The sequence below is a fragment of the Coturnix japonica genome, chromosome 5 (genome assembly GCF_001577835.2).
Source record: "Coturnix japonica isolate 7356 chromosome 5, Coturnix japonica 2.1, whole genome shotgun sequence".
Taxonomy (NCBI): Eukaryota; Metazoa; Chordata; class Aves; order Galliformes; family Phasianidae; genus Coturnix; species Coturnix japonica.
Window position 1 is genome coordinate 46,046,463 of NC_029520.1, and position 23,735 is coordinate 46,070,197.

General features: G+C 40.1%; 1 protein-coding gene across 1 annotated transcript in view; it reads left to right on the forward strand.

Annotated features, from left to right (window-relative positions):
• Positions 1 to 23,735, forward strand: part of ASPG (asparaginase) — a 38,502-nt gene that overhangs the window by 12,512 nt on the left and 2,255 nt on the right. Inside the window, exons 7-14 of the mRNA XM_015865667.2 lie at positions 6,231 to 6,343; positions 7,680 to 7,865; positions 10,063 to 10,176; positions 13,041 to 13,160; positions 14,219 to 14,314; positions 15,160 to 15,323; positions 19,366 to 19,452; positions 23,388 to 23,487. Coding sequence (XP_015721153.1) covers positions 6,231 to 6,343; positions 7,680 to 7,865; positions 10,063 to 10,176; positions 13,041 to 13,160; positions 14,219 to 14,314; positions 15,160 to 15,323; positions 19,366 to 19,452; positions 23,388 to 23,487 — 980 coding nt within the window. The remainder of the gene's footprint in view (positions 1 to 6,230; positions 6,344 to 7,679; positions 7,866 to 10,062; positions 10,177 to 13,040; positions 13,161 to 14,218; positions 14,315 to 15,159; positions 15,324 to 19,365; positions 19,453 to 23,387; positions 23,488 to 23,735) is intronic.

The following is a 23,735-nucleotide window of genomic DNA, read 5'->3' on the forward strand; positions in this document are numbered from 1 at the left end:
TATTGAGTACATGCAGTTTCAACAGATTGTCTGTTTGATGCATGACATTTTGTAAGATGTTTTACTGGATATTTAGGGCCTGTCTAAACTGCAAGCACACTGAAAATATGCTTTGTGTGAAGTTTTGGGGTTTTTTTCCCCTCACTTATGAAGACTCCCTGTAATTTATACGTGTCTGCTTTAAAAGGAGGAGAAAAACTACAGAAAGATTTCAGTACCTGTTTGTAAAGTCATTAACGTTCTGGTGCTGGTTCTTGGACATCGGGTACTATTTCTTTGGAGAAGAGAGAAGAGAGGCCCATTTGGAGTCTCTCTAGAGGGGCTGTCAAAAAACATACTAAAGGACATTTTTCAGCACTTATTTCGTTGTGCCAGCTGCTTTTGGATAGCCAAGATATATTTTAAAAGATAGAGTCCTTGGTGACAGTCTCTATTATTCCCACAGATAAGAAGTAGATGGGGGTTCACAAAGTCTTTTGCTAGGAGCTCGAGATTTTGCAGTGTGGTGTTCTGAATGGTTTCTGCTATGGGAGAGGGATATTCTGTAGTTTGGAGAAATAAATGTATTCCTTTAACCAAATGCATGGGGGTCACTTAAAAAAAGAAGTTCCAGTGTCAAAGGGCTGTGTTTGTAGCAGGGCCAGATAAGGTCTGAAAAGTATTGTAGTGACATATGAGACATATCTCTGGTAGAGAGTTTGCTGCTGTTGTTCAACAGTGCTACGTCAAGCACTGAAATGCTGTCAGCTGGTTGTTTTAGGAATTTGAGGGAGGTTCTTCTTTCTTGTGTTTTTATGAAGTGCATCAGATAGGTTGTAAATAAATTCAGTTTACTGACTGATCGATAATGAAATCAGGCTGCAAATCGCATGCCATCTTTCTTTTGGATTTAAATGGCCTGCTTTGTGATTCCTTGTCTAGGGGAGAAAAATGAAAGTTACTAAGTACTTTGCTTGGCCCATATTTTGTCCCATTATCTTTTCGGTAGAATGCCCCATTGAGGTCAGTAAGGATTTCTGAGTTAAAAACTGATGGTGTGATAGGCTCTATTTTTATTTGTTTCAGTTGATTACCCAGCTCGGGTAGCATCATTTATCCAAGATGACGGTGTCAGAGTTGAAGGATTGTTTCATTCTGGAAAACATAGTGTATAGTATGGGCAATCTACCAGTGCTGCTTTATTGTGTCCAAAGTGATTGTTTGAAACATAGCTGTCTCCCTCGTGTTTGCTCATATATTCCTAGTATGAAGATTCCACAGAGACAAGGAGCCACTCAGGGCTTTTAGAAGCAAACCAAACAAATCTAGCATCTTTTAATTTGTTTTATTTTATTTTTTCCAGATCGCTTTGTGTGTAATACCTCTTAATCTTCCTGTAGACTGGGCTGACTCTTGCTGCTTCAGCATTATGTAGAGCAGTCTGACAGCGCCAGAAGGAATAGGCCTTGTGCTCTTCCTGGGGCTTCCTAGTTTGGAACAAAGCTGGGAATGAACATTCTGGAGAAGCAGAGTGAATGGGTGGCAAAATGGAGGAAATGAGGAGAATGATGGGATAAGAGCTTGTGATCATGGGTTGGTACGCGGGAACAAGGAGAAGAGATGTGTTTCGAGGTTAGATATACCATATAATGACAATAGAGTCAGAGAGGAGAGGAAGAAGCTTAGTTTGTTTCCCCTCCCTGCTCTAGCTTCTGCTCTCCATTCTTTTTATCTCCATTTTTCCCTATCTTCCCCCTCTGATGAAAGTCCCAGTGGATTTCTGTTCCCATCACCTGACTGTGTTCGTTACCAACACCTAAGAGCCCTGTTACTGAATTGTAGGCTTACAAGTGTGGCAGCTGCCTCCAGACTTCCAATTCAGCACACAAAACTCTCGAAAGGAGTGAAAAATGTGAGCAAACTTCTCAGATGAATAGGGAACCCAACGTTGGTGGGAAATGCTTTTGCAACAGGATCAGAGAACTGTATGAAATGAACAATAGAGAATCAAAGCCCGATATTTCTAAATCGTACAGCGCATGAAGTAAATTACCTTGTTGTATTTCTCTCATGCTTTGAAAACAAAGAGAGGCAAGGAGGTCTGTTCCACATGAAATGCATAAGGAGTCTCAATATATTTCATAACTGATTACTGTCCTCTGTTCTCTCTTGTCTTAATGAGGCAAATATGAAACCTGCTTTGTTACCATGACTGGACTTTCTTCATCACGCATGCATGTAACTTCTGGGAGTGGTGCTTGTGTGCAGGACCGTATGATTAGAAACATAACTTGTGTACAGGATGAAAAGTGTCTGTGCCTGTGTATGCAGGTGTGGTATGGTGGCAGCAGGTTGGAAGGCCCTGTAGTCTCGTCTACCCACCAGTCTCATTAGAGAGAAGCTATTCGTCACTGGCCAAGTCTGCCTTGGTTGGCAGTTCTGGTTATTTATAGTAAAAAGCCCAAGTCATTTATGCATTAAAGCAAATGCCAGCTCTGCTCACCAAAGTGCTTTTGGTGTTTTTTTTCCCCTAGTAAGTAGGCATGTTAATGCTTGCAGTTATACCCCTCAATTTAAATATTCATTTCAAAAGGCGTGTGTCAATTGTTTTATAATAAACTGCCAAAAAAGGGGGTCTAAGCTTGCTTGCCTCTGTCAGGAATTTCCACCCATAGGTTGGTTTGTGTTCCCCACCCCTTGGCTGTGACCATGAATTCTAATGAACGCCGGCGTAGCTTATATAATGGCATGGCTTATAGGTAGCCTTGCAGAGAGGGATGAGAAGAAAGTGTTGCTGTTTGTCTGGAGCTCTGCGATCAAGAAAAGCTGCATTTCTTGTTTGATTTCATAACTTGGAGTTCATTCACCACTCATAAGGGAAGTGTCCCTCTGAGTTACTGCTCCCCATTATAAACTGAAACCCGCACTGTGGAATAGGCAGCGTTAAAAGAAGGAATTTTGCTGCTTTCTGCACTGCTTGGAGCTGCTGCTGCTTTTTTGTTCTTCAGACAGGCTATTGTTTCTGTTTGTTTTCCCCCCACATTAGACCTATCTCATGTGTGGGTGTGTGTAAAGCTGAATTAGATAAGGACTCTAAAGTTGTGCTTTTCTTTCTTGAAGGAAAAATGTTTTTGCTTGTTTCCTTCCGCGCCACTGTTCAACCATGGGATGTGAAGGAAGCAAGAGATTTTTCTTAGCACCCTTCTGACAAAAGCTGCCTCTTCAGGGATTGCAGGGTGCTTTCTGTTCCCATCCCTACGCTAGTGAGCTCAGAAGGGGAACAAAAGCTATTCAGGCTTCAAACCCTATTAGTTCGCTTTGTGACTTAGGTATATGCTTCTCTTTCAGATTTGGTTTTTGGCCAGTAATGTGAAAAGTGGTAGTGTTTGGGAAGGAGAGAGGGGTTGGGAGCAGCAGAGTATTGTTTGTGTTTGTTTTGTCAGGAAAAACAAACAGGCCTTAATACTTTGAATATAGCGTCCTTGAATAATGCAGTCTTTTCTGTCCCAAGCCATCCTCAACGCAGGATTTAAATAGCCATTAGCTTTCTGTTTTAGGCTTTTAAAGTGTTCTCTCTGCTTTGTGAGACCAGTAGCTAACTTAATGTTCCCCAGCATTGCATCCTTAATGCAGCGGACTATATGAGTTTTTACAAGCACAGCCCATCCAAGTCAGGACAGGTTATTTTCTTCTTGTGCCTAATGTCTGTATCCCTAATTAGTCACTCTTATCCATCATATCCATCATGTTATGAACACCAAGACGTAGAACTTTTTGTACTTCGCCTGTAAGAGTTTCTTATTTAAGAAGTGTTAGTTATTGCTAAGGTTGCTATTACTTTTATTTAAACAAAAGTGAAGATCCTTGTGCACTGCAGCCACTGGCTGCAGGACAGCTAGTTTATTCAATACAATGAAGATGCTTAACTATATTGCCTAAATATTCTTCCTTTTGGGGGATAAAAATCTTTGATGTGGAGGATGCAAAAGATGTGTTCTAAACGTGTCTCTTTTTCCTCCCCGGTATAGCCTCAGTTAGAACAGTCATGCATAAATCTGAGGTGAAGTTGAGCTTTTATGAAATCTAGGTGGTTTTGTGGCTCTTGCATCACTGTTGCCTTTTGTTCTGCTTTTTAAGCTCATTTGTCTAATGGAAATCTGACATCTGTGGAGTCTGCAGTTCTGAGCACATTATGTAAACTGAGGAGATTCAAGAGATTCACTAGTTCTTTTTTTTAGCATAGTTTATAACTGCATCACTCTATTGCATCCAACTGAATTATATTCATCTTGAAGTCTATGTGTTATTTGGTAGAATGTACAGTGAGTGCAGGCATGGGCCTGGTATTGTCTGGCTTTTGAACCTATCCTCTGATCTCTCTCCTTGGCCTTCTATTTCAGGCAGTTTGTTGAAGACATTAGGGATGCTGGCTGTTGCCAAATGTAGTAGCATGAATTTGTGAAGTTTTGGCAGGGACTCCTGGCTTATTGAGGACAACGAAACCAGAGGAGTTTTACTGCTGTCCCTTCTTATAGAGAAGGCTGCTTTTAAATAATTGATCTGATTGCCGTGAAGTTGAAAAGAGTGAGTTTATTGTTAAACACAGCTCCTTCTTAAAGCACAGTGCTGAGGAGTGAGTGTGATTAATCTATTCTATGAACCTCAAGCAGAATACTATGATTCTGTGCACTTGCCCATTTATCTCTTGCATGTATCTTCCAGGAAGTTACTGGGCCAAATACTAGCTCCAGCAAGGTACTTACTGTCCAGCTTCTCAAAAATGAGCTGTAGGAACTGTCTATGTTTCTATTCTCCCATTCCCAGAGGATTAGTGATCCATGTGCTTAAGTACAGAAGGCAGAGTAAACATAGTGCCAAGCCAGCTTCTGTATATGGTATTTTTTTGTTGTTTTTTAGAAAGAGGCTGTATTTGTTAATGGGCACCTTGAGAAAGGGCTCATAAAGTGTTATAGATGACTGTTTTTCTGTCCTGACTTAAAGGACTGTGTTCTTCTCAGCATCTCTGGTAATGGGGCAATAGAGTAGGCTTCGGTGCAGGCTTCTAAATGCCTTCAGATTTTCTTGCAAGGGACTATCAGCTGATTGCAAGACATTTTTAACAGTAATTAGTCTGAGTAACTCTTATCATGGCTGAGAACACATCGTTAGTACGCATTCTTTTATCTGTCTTCCTGCTCAGGGATTTTGCCAAACTCTAAAAGGCTTATATCACAGTGAGGTAACAGGTATTCAACATGGTCTGCTTCCATTGAGGCATGATGCACTGAGCTGTTGGCTGTTTGTTAAACTTCCTTTGCAGACTTGTAGCAGCCGTCTGCGCTACTGAAGTAGTAAAATTTTGAAATCAATAATGCATGACTCGGATTCTAATAATACAGCACAAACAAACTATTAGTTAAACAGCTGGCTGCTGGCTCTAAATGTGTAATCGGAGTTAATTGAATCCTTGCTATTTTATTTAATCATTAGTAACTACATAATAAACTCAGGAGGTGATTAGCAGCAACAGTAAATGCATTTGTCATATCTCTTGTCTGAGAAAATGGTCTACTTTCTAAGCATTAATCCAGGATGATATCAGTCCAACTATATAACAGTAAGGTTCTGATCAGTGTGTGATAAGTCAGTGTATTGCCTATGCCAGACATACATATCAGTGTGTTAGCTGAGACTTCCTGACCACTCTGAAATGGGAGAGCTGATGCCAACGGGACATGATTGACACTGCAAACCAATCAGGTCTTGTGCTCAACTGGCTTTCACAGCCAGCAGACTTTTCTTTTGAAGGTGCTACAGTTGGATGAGCGGTCATTGAACTAAAATGTCCATTCTGGAAGTCTTAGCTGTAAAATGCTATTAAATTGAAACAAGTGTACTTAAATATCCCCTCAAAGGACACTAACTTAGCAATATTGACAAGTAATACTGATTTATCTCAGCTTCTACGCTATTTTGGAGTTAAAGCTAAAATATAACACAGTTGAGTTTGACCTGGAACTGGCCTTAAAGACATATCTTGTGGCATGTAATAGATAAAGTGTGTTAGATCAGCTGCTAAGGCTGCTGTCTTAAATAACTCTTCATTTCCTCTTTTAAAAAATATATTGTCTTTCATGAGTCCCCTATATAAGAAATAGTTCTGAAGATACTGCTGTAAGTATGAGGTGCTACAAATGTACTTAATATTATGGCTTTGTTATTATATTAGAAAGGCCATTTCTCTTTTGCAGTAAACTGGGAAACAGTATGGAGAGCCAATACCAAGAAGAAATTTCGAGTTCATACCAACATGAACAGGAATGTTGGGCTACTGCGAATATTCCCAGGAATAACTGCTGCTGCTGTGAGTGTCACCACTGAGGTTTGGAGGCAGATTAAAGTATCTTTTATCAACACTTTCTGGGCCCTGAAACATAAAATTAACTTCTTATAAGGGCTCATAAATAGATAAAGTGTGTTTTTTAGTAACATAGGCTCTGGTGATGGTGGAAATGCTTTCTTGCTGCACATTAAGGTACACTAATAGATACCTCGCCAAAGAATGCATGGTTGTGAGGTGAGTGTGAATTCTTCCACAGCTCATGCTTATTTTTCAAGGTTCATTTCATCTCATGGCAGTGGTTAGCATGATCTTCAGCATTCATACACAGCTGAAGATGAGGAATAGGATTTTCCTGCTCTTAGCCTTTGAAAAGAGTTTTATTGTGGGCTTAGGTGAATTGGTCTTTGAAATTTTGTCTAGTACCACTTCCATTAAATTGATGGGTGTTTCATGGCTGTTGCCAATTTAAACTGAAGCCAGTAGTTTAAGAAGCACTCCTCAATTATATCACCATTCTTTTTAGGTGAATATGAACAGATGGAAAGGCAGAGGGGTGGTATATGTGCAATAAAACTCCAACTGCTTAGCTCGTCTCACAGGGGCTTACACTGTATTGCATTTAGCGTATGTGATCAGCAAGGAAAGGTTTAGATTGTTAAGAATATATTTTTCTAGGAAGAGAAATTTGCAAGGTGTTTTCTTAGAGCAAGGCACAATAGCTGTCACAGTAACAGCTGTCCCAGAAAGATTTTGAACCTCTCTTAAAATCATAATAATAATAATAATAATAACTAGCTGCTTTGCATTAACTTGATTGCTTTTTGAGTTAAAACAAACCCTCTGTGCTTCAGTAGAGTGTTCTATCCTGGAAGATGAGACACTCTTTCTCTTAGATACTTGTTTGCAAAACTTCACTAAAATGAAAAAATTCAGGCAGGGATGGGAATTCCAGATTGAAATAATAATTCTGTATTTATTTTGTAAGTGTAAATCTACCCTTTTGTTCCTCCATGGTGCAACATTATAGCCCATTAATGGCCCTTAAACAATAGCATCCTTCCTCAGCATCCTTCCTCACAACAAGATCACCATAGTGGGAAATAGTTTTTTCTAAAATCTATCCCTCTAGGAATTTTAAAGGAAACTAAGAATTTAAAATGGTCATTTTTTTTTGACATTATTCTTCCATCCTTGTTACTGCAGATGAGGAGTACAGAAGGGCATGGGGAGACTGTAAGGTACAAGAGCACATAAGACTGTAACAGGAATAGCCTATTTTTTATAACTGCCATATAAGATCTTAATGTGATGTAAACACAGCTTTCAGATGAATCTCTGCTGTCTTGTTTTTAAACAGGTGAAAGCATTTCTCCAGCCTCCAATTGAGGGCATTGTACTTGAAACGTATGGAAGTGGCAATGCCCCAAATAGCAGAGAAGACCTGCTAGAAGAACTTCAGAGAGCAACTGAACGGAAAGTAGTGATTCTGAACTGTACCCAGTGCTTGCGAGGGTCTGTTAAAACAGTCTATGCAACAGGGCAGGTGAGGCTTGTGCAATGATTTCAGTTTCTGCTTCTGTGTAAAAGACATTTTGCCACTATAACATGATTGTATACTTCAGTAGAGCCAATGTATGAAGCCAGATTTGTTACACTGTGAAGATATTGCTCATAATAGAACCATGTTAGAAAAATGTGAAGCTGTAAGTGTGTGAATATATATCTGCAAACATAGTCCTGTTACTCTTAGCCTGAATGGTCTACATATTCACCTCAAATCCCAAATCACTGGCTGCTTTCTCCTGTTGTGTGCAGCACTCCAGGATACCTTACATTAGATTATGAGTGTCTCTCCCCAAAGCATTCCCAGAGCTACAGTCTAGCCAGTGGATCAGATGATCAAATAGAGTAATACTTGATAGGTTTGCAATTGCTTAGTTACAGTGTAAGAACAGCAGGAAAGCATGCAAATCCAAGCAGTATTGTAAATATCAGTGTTTATTTGACTGGAAGTGCAAGTGAATTCAGCAAGAAGGGGAGCAGTGTGTAAGGAAGCATATTTAAGCTGCAAATGCTCTTACTATTCAGGATATTTTGTAGTGAGTTTCTTAACTGTGTATTAAGATATGACATCACTGAGACTAATAAGAGCTCAAAGCTCTGTGGGAGTATGTGTTGCATTAGTGGTGTGAAGGAAGCTGGTTTAACTGGCCTTTACAAAAAGGCCAGCCATTAAGTATTCGAGGAGCACTACTGTAGGGTGATGCACACCCCTGTTTTAGGCACCTGTTTTAGTTGGGAGTAGTCACCTGTCCAGCAGAATGTACTCACTGACTACACTCATCGTTGGTTAGTCTTGATATTAGCCATAAGGAAAACCTAAGTCCTCTGAACTGATGCTGAAACCTACCTATTTTAACATGGATTTGGCACAACTTTAGGTTATATTTGCTTTAAGAATACACAGTCTGTTTTGAGCAGAAATACAGCCTTTCACAGGTCTTTGTATGTGGCTAGGCTGGTTTTTTTTTACTCATCTGGTGTGTCAGCTGACTCCCTGCTTTCCATTGAAGTGTTGTTTTATTTAATGAACTGAATGTCTGGCATCTGAACCATCTGCAAAGCAGAAACTTATAATTGAGGATGAGACTTAAGGTATAGGAAGGAAGCTGGGAAATCCCTTCCTCCTCCTTTTTCCTGAGCCTACTGAAAAAGCCCTGTTATTTTCTAGTTTGTTAATTATCTATCCAGTACAGAGGGTATTTTCTCACCTTCTTTATATGTGTTTTTTCTGTATGAGTTCTACGTTGGTTTGGGGCTCTCAGGGGTGTTAACGTGCTGATCAAGTCTCTGAAATATTAGTTAAGTCACAACAGGTTCCAAAGATTAAGCTTATATACAAGGGACTTAAAAGTAAATCAATGTAAAGAAGTGACTGCAAGATGCTTAGCTGTGAGGCATCATGTAATAGCAAAGCTTATGGCCTGTAGTTTATAGAAACCTGGATGTTTGCCCGTGTACAATTTACTGATGGGATCTGAAATCTTCTTTATCTGTTATATACTTATGAAGCTCGCTAACTTGCTTCAGCTTCTTACTCTGGTTCAGGTGCTTGTGTGCTTTTATTAACTACCAGCAAGGTATGTTTAAAATGTTGGGTCATCTTTTTCAGTTGTTCTCATCACAACTGCGTAAATTATGCATTTTAGTTGCATGTTCTAAATCACACAGTGCTCGTGCAGCCTGAAAGGATATGAAAGCGTTCCTGCTGTGAGCACACTGTAGTGCTGGAACTCATCCAAAGATATGCTCCATAAAAGAACGGTAAATATGGCTGAGTAAGAGCAGCCTGCTTGGCAGTGTTCACAACTCCACTGGGTTAAAATGGACTAACTGCAGCTTTTCAGTAAAAGTAATCTGACAACTCTGCGGATAGCTGATGCAGACCAGTGACCTTCCTATCTGAGCACAGTAAGTGACCATGGCAAGGGTTTGGCTGAATTCAGCGTTGCTGCGTGAAAAGGAACATAAAGTATAAGCCAGCTTTATTCCACTGGCTCTAGTATTTGCCCAGTATTTGATAGCTGCGTTTACAGAAATTACATTGGCAGAAGGACTAAGAGTGTAGAGGCACAGCTGCATGCTGTGTTCTGCGTTGCTGCGCATTCATGTCCATCTTCTGTACACACAGATATTTCTGCACGCTATGCTAATTGGAGCCATTATTTCTTTTCCTTCAGACTCTCGCTGATGTTGGAGTAATTCCTGGATGTGATATGACACCAGAGGCAGCCTTAACTAAACTGTCATACATACTCAGCAAGAGTGAGCTTAGCTGGGAGGAGAAGAGACAGGTAAATATTTCAGTGTGACCTTGAAAGGCTTTAACTTTCTCATCTACTGTGTTAACTTCTGCTCAACTGAATGCTTTGGGATTCTCCCTTCCATTTAAAAGCAGTTGGTTCGAGAGACATAATGTGAACATCACGCTGGTTTTCTTTTTCTTATAGGAAATATTCTTAGTCAAAGAAATATATGTAGACTGGGGAAGAAGAGAATTCTCTGCATAAATGGGTTGAAGACTAAGCAGTAAAAATGCAGTAGTCTGCGTTAGACATTTCCATACAAAAGAATATGTGTGGAATTAATAAGGGAGGCAGAATCCTGACTCTTCTGATGTCAGCAAAGATCTTGTCATTGATATTAGTGGTAAGGCTAATTTTGAAAATGAATGGTATGTAGAGCCTCTAACTATACAGTACTACTTCTGTGAGCATTAGGGATGCATTTTGTAAGTACATCCAAATTAGAAGATTATTTTTAAGAACCAATTGTAACGTATTTAAAAATCATATCCCTTTTAACATTGTTCTTTCTGTTCATTGGTTTTTAATTATGGCATTTTCCCCTAAATGATAAAGTTCCTGCATACAAGGAACACACAGCTGTGAATTAGGTGGGAGGAGCAGCAGACTGCAGGCATGTGTGTGTTTCTGTGGCTGCATGCAGTGAAACCAAAATCTTGACACTCTGGTAGATGACGTCATGATGAGTCACTCTCTGGTCTTCAGCACGAGTGTATCTTATAGGAGTGTATCTTATAACATCAGGGGTTTTTGAGATTAAAACTGGAAGAAATTTGACCTTCATTTCATGCTCAGTAGGAGCTCTGAGACAAATATGTTAAGGTACCTGTGATCATAAATGGGTGATTGGAAGTACCATGAACTGTACTTGGAAATGCTTTCCATTTCTGAGCTTTGTGTTGCTTGCTGAAGTCCTTACTCTGAAAAACAAGAGGAGAGGCTGTGTGGTTTTTTTCCAGAGAGGATGTCAAGAACATACTCTGTGCAACAATATGCTAAACAGGCAGCGTGATGTTGTAAGTTGTGGTATTGCATGTGTTTGTGTATATACACTTCAGAAACCCAGGCTCTTTACTGATGCCCCCTTGATAGACTCGCTGACCCCTGGAATACACGTATTCTAGCCTCTTTCTTAATGTAGACTTTAATCTTCTTGCACAGAGGATCATTTGACCTGGAACCGGAGAAACTTTCCGGCTGACATCCTGCCTAGGTGTATGGGTTAAAACTTAATTTGAGATCCAGGTTGCCAAGGCGAGATAGCTGAATTATTCAGGTGAGGACTTGGTGATACTATGTTTTAGGTACCACTGGTGCATGGTATTCCTGCATCGTCTGTAATGTGTTATATGGTGTTATGAGGTAGTGCTGCCAGCTCCCTTATATGACTTGAAAAACAAGTAACTTCTGCAATTTCTTTGAGTTAAGCAGGATCGGTTTCCTCATTCATCTCACTATACAGACACACAAAGAGTTGTGTTGGCACATCTAAGGGAGCAACATGCTACATTGCCTGGGCAGGAATGAGTGGTAGAGACCAGGAGAAGAAGAAAGGCTGGAAATATGTTGTCTGTGGCAATATCTTCAGCTAAGCATATCACCAAACAATGGTCTCCCAAGAGACAGAAGCTCTCCTGAAGCTGGCATGGTTATTTTAGGATCCTTTTTCAACATGAAGAAGGAAGGAATGGTGCCACCAGATACAAGCAAATGGCTGCAGAGCTGGTAGGACTGAGTAAGGCGTGCAGGATTTTTGCATTGGATGCCTTTAGCATAGGTGCCAATTGCTAGGGTTACCTGTGCAAAGTAATGATCTCAACCTGTCAAACTCTAAAACTGTGCCAAAGCAATTGGTATCCTCTGAGCAGGTTACATGTATATGGGACTCTTCCAGCAGACAGCTATAGTGTTGTCAGCGCTTGGGAGCTTTTTTTGTAATAAAGGGCATGCCTAGACAGAAGTGAACCTGGGGCATTCCTCCTTCCAACATCACATCTGTTCCTTGCAAACTTTCACAATCCTGCTTTTTAAAATTCTAATTGAAGCAACTATGTGCTTGGGAGCTGCATCAGCAGCCTGTAGTGAAAGGGTGCCAGTATGGAAAACTGTGAATGGCTTTTCTCCTAGTTCTCCAGATTTCATAGTGCCTGCTTTTCACAGCGTTTTCGTTTCTTTATTGTTGTGTTCCATCCATTTCTACACACGAATTATCTATCCATTTTTGTTCTCTCTTGTTTTTTCCTGCTTGTATCAGATGCACTCATGTTGCATACTATTCACACCTGCTTTATGATTAAATAACAAGCACTACTACAGAACCTCTGCATTCAAAACTGGTTCTGAGGACAGAAATGTTAACAAAATCAGGGCTACTGGAGCTGAAAATCAGCTGAAATAGATGACTTCCACAGGCAGCACTAGGCTTTGTTCTGAGGCCTAAGCACACAACCTGTGTAGGAGCACTGGGTGCTGGGAGTGCTGGCAAAAAGCATTCAAAATATTCTGGTCTTCCACCTTAGTGTCTGCTAATTCCTCAGTATCTCTGTGTTTTTAAGTAGGCTGCAGCATACTCTGTTAGGGAACTTTATACTGCATACTCTAAAAATTGAGGTAGTTTATTCTGTGCTTAGTTTGTTTCTTTGTCCCTTATTCCCCCCCCCCCCCCCCCCCCCCCTTGTATTTTTACAATATTTTTGCAGTCTTTGTGGGACAGTAACTATTTAATCTTCTGTCTGCATTCAATTACTTTCCATAATTCCTCCAGACACTTTTTCTTAGTTGATCCTAAGGTTTTGTTATTAGACTACTACCATATTTTTCCTTTGCTAACAAAAGGTTTGATTGCTTTTCAGATGCTGAGTGAGAATCTAAGAGGAGAAATGACTGTTGTACCCACAGGAGCCAAGATCTCTCTCAGAGATAGCAAGTTTATTCAAGTGATTGCCAGATCTCTAAGTATCAGCTGCAAGGAGGTATATATTTAAATATTTAAACCCAAACTATATAAATCTGTAAACTCGGTTAAAGGAACCTAACTTACAGCTGAAAGAAATGGAACACTGGAACTTTTAGGTTATGTTTTTCAGTACCAAGTGCCCCAGCGAACCAGCTGGGGTGGGAGAAAGGACACAATGACAAGCAGGGCACTAAAATGGTTTTAATTAAAAGCACATTGCATTTGTTGTTTTGTTAGGTTTTTTTTTCCTTCTTTGTAGCCCCATCTTGACTTTATTTTTTGGCTGGCTACAACAAGAAGCCTCAGACAGTTGCTGTAATTCAGGGTATCAATGATATGAAAAAGTGCTGTGTGCTTTTGTGGTCAAATGCATTGACAGTTTGGAGCAGGCCAAATAATAAGGGGTAAAACAGCTTAATTGTGCATGCAGACATAGAAGGATGGTACTGAGGAAGCGTTACACAAGTATAATTTGTGGTTTTTAATATTAGTCTCGATTGGAAAATCAGAAACTATAGTATTGGTTCTTAGATACAAATGTTTGCTTTCCTCTTGACGTGATTGGAGGGAAGATGAGATTTTTACTAGCTGTATGAATACTGAATAGTATAGTAATAGGTTGTTCTTTAGTATGAGAAATGGGAGGTTTGGAGGTACAGATTACACAAATATCTGAGGACTCACATGACTAAAGTTGATTCATTCTTGACGAGAATAAATGATAATGATCTCTCCTAACTCCTACCAGCCCTGTTTTTCTTACTGTACTGATGTGTAACTGTGTCAGGGCAGAGATGGTAATTAGTATGTGCACTTTAAATGGTATATATAGATATCAGGTAATTGTAGTTTTGCTAGGGAGGAATATAAATCATGGATGGGAGAGCTACAAAATGTAAAGCAAACATGAGACTTCATTCCTTCCAAGAACAAAACGCTACCATTTTAAAATATCCAGATGACTAATTCAAAAACTCTACATGAAAGCGTAAGGGCAGAGTTTTTATGACTTAGGTTTTAATCACATTACAGGCGAGGTTGATATTAAATGTTTTGTTTTTATTTGTTTCTCAGGAGTTAGAAGCTGTAAGAGATGCATTAATTCCACCTTTGGCTTGTGCTGCAGCTAAACTGGGTGACATAGACGCACTGAGAGCCATAGCAGAAATGGTAACGTGAAATTCACTGTTTGTGAATAAGTATTGAAGTAGAGCTGTGCATGACAGGAGGAAGCCAGTGCTCTCTGGGAAGCAACGATATAAGTCTTAAAATCGAGGTGCTTTGACTAATAGAACTAGTTTCTAGGCACTTCAGACTTTGTCTTCAAAACTGGCATGTTCTTTCCTCTATCTGGTTCTCAGCTGCTTTCATTTTCTTTTGAACTGCAAAAATACAGGTAGATTAATATGCAAGTTCTTATCTGCTAACTTTGGAACGCTTTAAAATGATTTGTGCTGCTTTCTTTCATTTAACTCTCTTTATGCATATTCATAATATCCAGCTTTTGGATGTAAATCTGTCGTGATTTAAAAAAAAAAAACAACTTGGAAATTATATTTAAGTGAATCACAGTGCAGTGTTAAATCAGGATTTGGGCTCTCCCCATAGCTCGAGCTTGGATTGTACTTGATAAAAGAAATACCTATTACCCTATATCATTTTCTACACCTCTTTTTTTTTAATTTTTCCTTGTTCTAACTCAACTCTTGAGGCTTTGATAATGGGTCTAGAAAAAGGATGAATGTATCTTGAACATAACAACAAATGAAGACAGAGTTAGCAGACTCCAGGCACAAAGCTGCTGTGTGGCATAGTGCAGTAAAAAGCCTATCTGAGGGGGCTGTAATGAGATATGGAAAGTGAAATAAATACCTGTACTGGTGCTAGAAATATCACTGTGAGATAAACTTGTAAGCTTAATATTTTGGTGCTACAACTTGTTGTGGTTTGCTGTACCAACAATTCCATGTGCAGCCATTGTCTTTTTAGCATGTGAAGGACCTGTCCTTTTGTAGGGTGGAAACCTAAGCTGTGAAGACTATGATGGCCGAACTCCACTTCATATTGCAGCCTCTGAAGGGCATTTACCATTAGTTGAGTATTTGTTAACATCTGGTGCAACTGTTTACGCTAGAGACAGATACGGATCTACCCCGCTGATGAATGCGATCAATTTCAGGTAACAATTTATATACCACTTCATATGAAGTTGATAAACATTACATCCATTTGAATTTTAAAGCCCATCCCTATTTTTTTTTGGTCCTGTGTTGTCTCAGCGATCATACATAAAGGACAGCAGTGAAAATAACACAAAACAGCTTTGTTTCAAAGGATGCGACTAGCCTAAATTAAAAGTATTTTTGAAGTAACAGAAAATTAAAGCAAAAAACTTTGTATGCATGTAGAATTTTAGCATAAGGTGACTTATTGCTGCCAAGGCTTTGTCCATAATTTCAGGTCACCGCTTTCTGCTATGAGGCTTCTTTATAAAACAGAGCCAAACTGAATACTCATTTTGACTGTCAGAAATGCAAACGCGGGACCCAGAGCAGTTTGTTTTCTTTCTGCCCTCCCCTTTCTCATTAAGACCAGACTGTTTCAATTGGCACAAAATATACTGGTAGGTTGTCAAGTTTTAGTCTTTCCCTTCCACCTATGCTTGTTTGAGTCTTGCTGGGTGACTTTATTTTATTTACTTATTTTCCTCTTCCACCCACTCATAATAATATGAGATGTCTGTGTGGCTTTGCCTGCTTTATTCATTTCCTCTTCCAGTTGTTCTGAGTGTCATGGACAAGTGATGTACTGGTCTTTTCCATGGTGCATACTCTTATGGGACAGCCATAGCATAGTGTGTAAAAGTTATCAGTTAGGAGAAGTTTAATTTGAAAATAGTTGGTTTTTATAGCCTGGGGATTCACAGAGCCACTGGTCTTCCAACGTGTTAGAAGCTGCATACCCTAATCTCTTGTTTCTTTGATCCACTTTCATTTCCTTATCTCATATTCAGTCTGTATGACGGCAGGAGAGAAGGTATTTTACATAAAGGAGCTTGGAGTGGTAGAATTGTAATGGTCTTCATGGGTGTCTGTCCCCAGATATTCCTACAGCTTTCTCACGTTGACGAGTTCACCTGGTCTTTCAGGCTGGAGACTGCTCCCTGGCAGGTCTGACAGCCACGTTTTTGCATTGGCTACAGAAGTAGATTTTTTGCCTGTCAGAAGGACCAAATGCAAGAAAACTCAACAGGCCCTAATAACTTGAGATTTAAAGTCCTGTTCCGCCACTGTGCTACTGCCAGACCTGCTGCATGGTCTCCAATGGATTTATAAGTTGTTGCTTTATCTTATGAATATATAAACTCTTCAGTGGCAAACCCTTGAAGTCTTAAAGCAAAAACAAGCCCAACAGCAAATCAAACAAATAACCTCGTAGCTGAACAGAGGTGGCTCTAGTCCAATGTGAGAAAATGCTAAAGCGTTAGATACCATTAGATGTTCCTGCAAATCAGGCACCTACTCTTTTTTTTCACCGCACCCAACTACCGCCTGAGGAATTTCACATGAGCTTGTTGTTTGGATTCTTTAGCATTGCCACTCCTATATTAAGACTCCTACTATGACTCTTAAGCTCTTTAAAAACTGCACGCACATTTTTATATTGGGAGCTGTAGAAGGAAGCTGCACCGTAACTGTTTTCAGTTTCTCTTTTTGTTTCAACTCTTATGATGAGAGGAAGAGTTGGCTTGGAAGTAACTTCATAATTTTGTGTTGATGATCTGCTGTGTATTCACACTGCATTTCACGCTGATAAGCACGCAAGAAGATGGGTAAAGATCAGACAGCTTTATGTGTGTGTAATTAGATACCCACTAAAAAGATCTGAGCTACAGAAACATTTAAATTCTGTTTATTAAATGGTTGCGTGCTGAAAGTGAAGATTATCCTGATGCAATGTACTGTGTGGCAGAAAGGGAAGGGGGAAAACCGACTTTAATGAGGAGTCAGTGCTTTAAAATGTTTCGTATTGTAACTTTCTCAATTTTACTGAATATTGCATCAGCTTAATCCCATTTTCTGAGAATTAATATTTGCTTAATTGGAATATAATTGCAGTACAGAATCCGCTCATCTTAAAAACAGCTTTCCTTCAGTTTGATATGTGACATTGTTCAGCAGCCTGCCTTTTAACCTAGCATGTAAATCTGTGTAATGATGACTGATTTCTCTTTTCCATTTCATAAAGTGTAAAGATGATCAGGAGTTATGTCTCTTCTTAAAAGCATCTTAACGTAGTACTGTCACCTATAGACCAGCAATTTGATCTGTATCAGTGGTAGTCTCTTAAGTCATTTTTTTCACTCTGACTCTTCATTTCCGTGGATGGTAAAATGTGGAGTCCATTTCTAAATGAGAAATAAAGTACTGCATTTCCGCTTTTTCCTTTGTAACTGTGCAATTTACATGTAGTCTCATTCACTTCATGCATGAAGTTAAGCAGACCACTGTTAATTTAGGCCAGTTGCTTGACATATCAAAATTAGTAGCATTCCTTTAACTTCTTATAGTACCCTCCAGGGATAATTCATTTTCAAAACAATAGAATAATATTTTCTTAATAACAAAAACTTTTCTAAGCAGGAAAATGTCTTGAATAAAAACCTGTATATTTTATGTAGTAAAAGCACTTCCATTTACTTACACCACAGAGGTAAGAGGTTGAAAACAGGGAGTTTCTGGTGTGCTGCTGTGAGAACATCAGATTAGAGGCAGTAAAATTACCTCCCACGTAAATAAAAATTTAAATACTTGATATTTTGCAAGGTTCCATTTACATTACTTCAGGAAATCTAAGGCAGAGCGAGAATTTAAACACTAGAATTTAGAACAAATATGCTGAAGTTTGTCCTTAGAATATTTGAGCATAAAATTCCCTCTGATACCCTGTAGAAAACTGAAGAAGTGAAACTAAGCTCATATTGCCATAACCACTGCAGTTGCTAGGGAAGCAAGCATTAAAAAGAATGAAGCCTGTCAAGTTTGGATATACATTACACCTGCATTTCTTTAAAGAGAGTTGGTGGAAGGTGTATACCCTAAGGCCCCAACCTTGCAAACTCTTACATGTGTGTTCGTTTCACATGTGTGATTCATGCCTTTTGAAGTCAATTCCCTTCTGTTAAGTGTCTGCCAAGTCAAGGCCTAGGATGATACATACTGCATGGCGCTGTGGTGGCTGCAGAGTCAGAGTGCTTGTGAACCAGAAGTTCTGCTGTCTTTATCTGGCTCTTAAACTTTGAGCATGGGAATGGATATTTGAAGACCACACCAAACCCTTTATTTTGCTTTTCAGTCATTAAAATACTACTTTACATTGCTTTTGTTTTGTTGTTGTTTTTTTTCATCTTCAGTGGTATCATCAGTAATAGAATCGGAGCCAGGAAGACACTTAGAAACACTTCTGGTTTGCTATATATTCCATTGGAGAGCAAGTAAATATCAGTGGTGGTATCAAACAGGCAACTCCAGTAACATGAAATAGCATTGTTAGTGTGGGCCATGTCCGAGCCAGAGCCATGGCTACGTAACAGAGAGAGCCAAGGAAAGACAGTCAGGAACAGTTTGGAGGTACCATGTATGCTTGTGGTTTTGCTTAGTAGATGAAGCTGGACTGGACTAGCAACTCTGGACTGCAGGTTAACATGAGGACATTGGCCTTTTCTTTAAGCTTATACTTTGATTATCCAGCAGTTGCACTGCTTCTGGTCCTGTCCTGTTAGATAGGGAATTGAATTTGAACCAATTCCAAGAACTTGGCTTGAGAAACTTCAAATATTTCCTGCACCACTGTTGTGCCTAATCCTTCAAGTTTGGTCTAGCAACTTATTTGAAAGAGGAAATAGGAAATTGTTCCTGATCTGCTGATGCCTTCATGCTCTTTCTGGAGAAGACATTATGCTTTTAGGTTTGTGACCTAGATTGTTTGTTTAGCAGAGGAACACAATCACCTCCCTTTGGAATCAAGTTCCAAACCTTTCATTAGGCCACTTGTGAAAATGCATTTTGCAGGTCAAGTTATTTTGTACCCAGGGCAATATTTAAAGGTTGGCCTTGCTCAGGGCCTGGCAGAGTTCCTGTGAAAAGGGAAGGAAATTTGTTTCAGAAAGTCCTCAAAATCTGTGATTAAAATGTTTCTTCTTTTCTGTTTCTTTCTTAAAGGCACATAGAGGTGATCAATTTATTAAGAGAAACAGGAGCACATCTTTCAAGCCATGACTTGGAGAACACTGGAACGATACTTTGCAGGTAAATGTGATTTTAGGGAAGGTGGGTCCTTAAAATTGAGATGGAAGGGAATGATTTTCCAGAGGACTCTGAGAATGGAGGACAGCTTTCAAGGAAGTTATTTCCTGTGTCCCTGGCACAGGACACGAGACTCCTCATGTGCGAAACTAATAATGAAGAAACAAAAGAAGTGATGAAATTTATAATCAACTCTGTGCTGCAACACCAATAAGTCAAGAAGGCTCTAAAATATGGGAATATTGTGAGGATAAGTGACCAAGAAGAAAACACGTTTTTTTTCCAAGCGATTTCAGTGTCAAAGAGCGAGAAGGAAATCTTTACTATTGTCTGCCAAGGCAAGTCTCAATTTGAGGATTGTGTGTTATCCTCAAACCTATTAGGTCAGGGTACATATGCATTATTGTAGGGACCAGACCCTGTCCTTTAAACAATTCCAGAGTGAAGAAATGCAAGCTTAAAGTTTTTCAGTTGTTGTAATTTACTCAGAGGAGACTGGGTAAAAAGAGTTTTACCATTGAGTTCTAATAGGTGCTTCACAGGGCACTGCAGGTGATAGGACAGAACTGAGCCCTTCCTTTGCATTGTATCCATCTGTCAAGATGATGGGAGTGGCTTAGGGAATTCTTCTGCAAATAAGTTGGCCCCTTGCTTAGCACTGTGCCATGTGCAGAACCTGTTTGGCTGGCTGATGTGAGTGGGGTGTCCACAAAGAGAACAAGGGACCTGTAAACACAAAGTGCTTCTGACACCATTTGTTAGAACATTTCAGGGACTGTGGCACATACTGTATCTGTACGGTGTGATTGCATGTTCAAAGCTGTATCTGTATGGTCTGATTGCTTGTTCAAAGCTAATATTTTGCTTTGAGGTTTGGGGATATTTTAAACTTTTATTAATGTTGATAAGGTTAATATAAAAACAGTCTGTTCATATGGCCGAGCTGCTGGTAGAACAGGCTGTTTGTAACACCTCTACCTAATCAGAACTATTTTCCTACATCACTTCTATCCTTATATAATGTACCTTAAGCTGCAGTTTGTACAGTCTGAATTTGTCCCTGTGGCAGTATGTCATTGGATTTCATTGGAACAGGTTACCCAGGGAGGTTGTGGATGCCCCATCCCTGGAGGCATTCAAGGCCATGCTGGATGTGTGGTTCTGGGTAGCCTTGATGATGCACCCAAAACCAGAAGGTCTTTCCTGATTGCTTTGTGTAGGCACTGAAATAGGAGAATCACTGGAAGAGCAGAGCTTTGTGTTCCTTGGAAAGATGAAATCCTGTTACTGTAGGTGGCAGGAGGGAACCCAAAGTGTCATTTAGCTGCTCACATTCCTTCTCAGATCTAGAACTGCAGTAGCTCTTGTCCTTCTCAGCCCTCAGAAACCCAAGCAGCATCACTCCCTTTTTGATGTAATTTGACCATAACCACCCTTTGCCCAGCAGCTCCTGTAACTCAGTTTGCTTGATACCGGTGTGACAGGGAGGCATAAAATGAGGCGCATAATTGCTTTATCACTGTTCCTGGTATCTCAGCTCTCCTGTCATCATCATAAATACACTGGCCATGCTGAAACTGCAAAATAGTGCATAATCATTTCTTCCAGAAATGATGTCATTGATACGCAGCATCCCTGTGATTTTCTGCTGCTTGTGGTATTTGAATTTGGCAAAATGTGCTCTTACTTGCCAAGAAACAAGTCTAAAAAATCCTGCTAAGTGTACACTGAAGTTGTTTTTATCCCATTTCATGATACGAAAATGATGGACTTGCCATGTAGAGGCTGTGCTTGCAGTTAGAATTGCTGCTGTAACATGTGGTCAGTGGGCATGATGGTGGGTTGATGGTTGGACTAGATGATCTCAGTGGTCTTTTCCAACCATAATGATTCTATGATTCTAAGTATCCCTGAGAAAAATACAAAATAAAGTTCCCTAGGTGTGTGTGTACTACGAAGTCCTATATATATGTATATGTTTGACTCTATGAAGTACACTTACAGTGTGTGAAGGAAATGCAGATGCATTTGGCTTGACTGTAGAGATCTGGAGTAGGAGAAAATGCTTCATGGTGTTCTTCATTACAATCAACTTAATGAATGGCCGCTATCTTCTGTTCAGAGCTGTATCTGAATTTTCTAGCAAGCTCCATCATATTTTGTTCTCTGGTCGTGGTCCTTAAAGAATACCTTTTTAACTTGATCAGTAAATGGCTGCTGCAAAATGGAAGATATTTCTGTGTGTTTGGATTGCTCTAATATCACAGAAAGAGACCACTTCATGCTGTTGACTTGTACTGTGATTCGAACTGCTCCTTCTGAAGAGGTGCTATTAGGCATTTAGTTTCTAAGTGCGGTTTGCTGCATACAGTGATGCTGGCTGAATTGCCCTGTGTTAGTAATAGTTCTGAGTGTTCTTGACTTTGTCCAGAGTGGTTTCCACTTTGTAGTGACATTCTGAGGCCAGGTTTTTGAGTGTAGCTCACTTGCTCAGCTTTTAGTTTGTTTGTTCCTTCATTCTGGGACATCTCAGTGTGAACAGCAAGTCTTAGTAAACAGTAATCACCGTGTTCTGAAGTGGCTGCTAAGCAACTTCTCTCATTTGCTAACACTTCTTTACTAAAGCTTACTTTTTTTCTAGAGTTTCCTTGAGGGCTTCCCACTGAGTTTCCTGTTAGGCCTCCTCTGCTTCCTCTATTTCATTCTGCTTTCTGAGAGGCCCTTTCTGTAACAGCAATTGTAATTAATGGCTCACTGATCTTTTCTTCGTGATGTCAGACCCCACTGCCGCATCCCTGTCTCCCAGAGGGGCTGGCAGGGTTACATGAGGAATATGGAGATCCTCTGCACTCTTTCCCTGCACAACTTCTGGGACTGCTGTGAGTGAAAGCCTCTCTCTGCCTTTCTCCTCAGGCTGCTGCAATTAGAGGCTTCCACTCCCCTGAAAACATTTTTTCAGGTACTTAAGAGATTTAATCAACATCAGGGGTGATTTCAGTCTAGCAGAGAACCGAAAGTTTCAGACTTGCTTTCAGGCTTTCTTCCATAAGCTTACCTGACCGACTGCCCCTTGCACCTTCCTGCACACCCTGCTCTCCATTGGTCTGGTCCGTTCATCATCCCGGAGCCCATCACTGCCATTCCTCCACATCAAGCAGCATTTCAGGCAGCGAATGTTGAACTTAATAGGAGCGGGGGTTTCCCTCTCATAATGAGTTACAGCCTCATCTGATGCTTATCAGGGAGCTGTGCTCAGACAGTCCCAGCATGCAGCAAGAAGCTCCTCTCTGTTCTGTGGCCTGAGAAATGCAGAGGCAGCCCTTTATCTGCATGACAGATAGAAGTCCTCTTCAACAGCCTTTTTTCCTTTCTTTCTTTATTTTTTCCTATGCTGCCCATTTAAATCATACAAATTAACTCAAAAAACATAGCTGGCTGTCCAAAGGATAACACATAAATGCGCTGTCATAACTTCTGGTAGTGAGCACAGCTGTGCAGACTTAAGAAGGGGTTTTCTCAGTGGCTTCAAACTGATTGCAAACACATCTGCTTGTACCCTCACTTATTCAACTGCACCTCGATGCAGCCATTGCCCTCCCCCCAACTCATTTCATGAGATAAATACCATGTTGTGAAATATGAAACTGAATGACTTTTTTTTCCCCCTTGGTCATAGTCACACCCACTGTGTGAAACTAGCCTGTTGTAAGTACTTATAGCACAGCCTTATTAATTTAAGGAACTGATTCATCAAGCTGTGTTGCTTGCTCAGCTATTCAAAGCTGTTGTAATAGTGTTCCTTTTCTTACCTCTCCATCCTGCAGCCATATTGAACCTGTTCTGGTTCAGCATTTGCTTGTGGAGCTCATGGACGGCACACAGGAGCACAGTGAAATAGACTGAAAGACTTAGAACCAACATTATGTGTTTTTTTCCAGTCTTGCAGCTAAAGGTGATGTGGATGGGCTGTACGCCTGGTGCCTGGCTGGTGCAGACCTGGAGCAAACTGGTTATGATGGCAAGAACGCCCTACAAGTAGTAAGTGTGCACATGGCCATGCTGCGTGCAGTACTCTAACTCTGTGGGTGCTGTCAGCTAATATGAGTTTGGGAAAAGTAAGTGCTCTGGATGTATAAACTGGATTGCTGTATGTTGTGAACTCAAGTCTGGTGCTGTCCCAAAGTAATAAATTGTTGGAGCCAGAACTTTCTCATCTATCTCAGAGGAATTAAAATTTAAATTGGATTTTAATTACATTGTGGTAACAGAGTTTTTACTTCCCACAA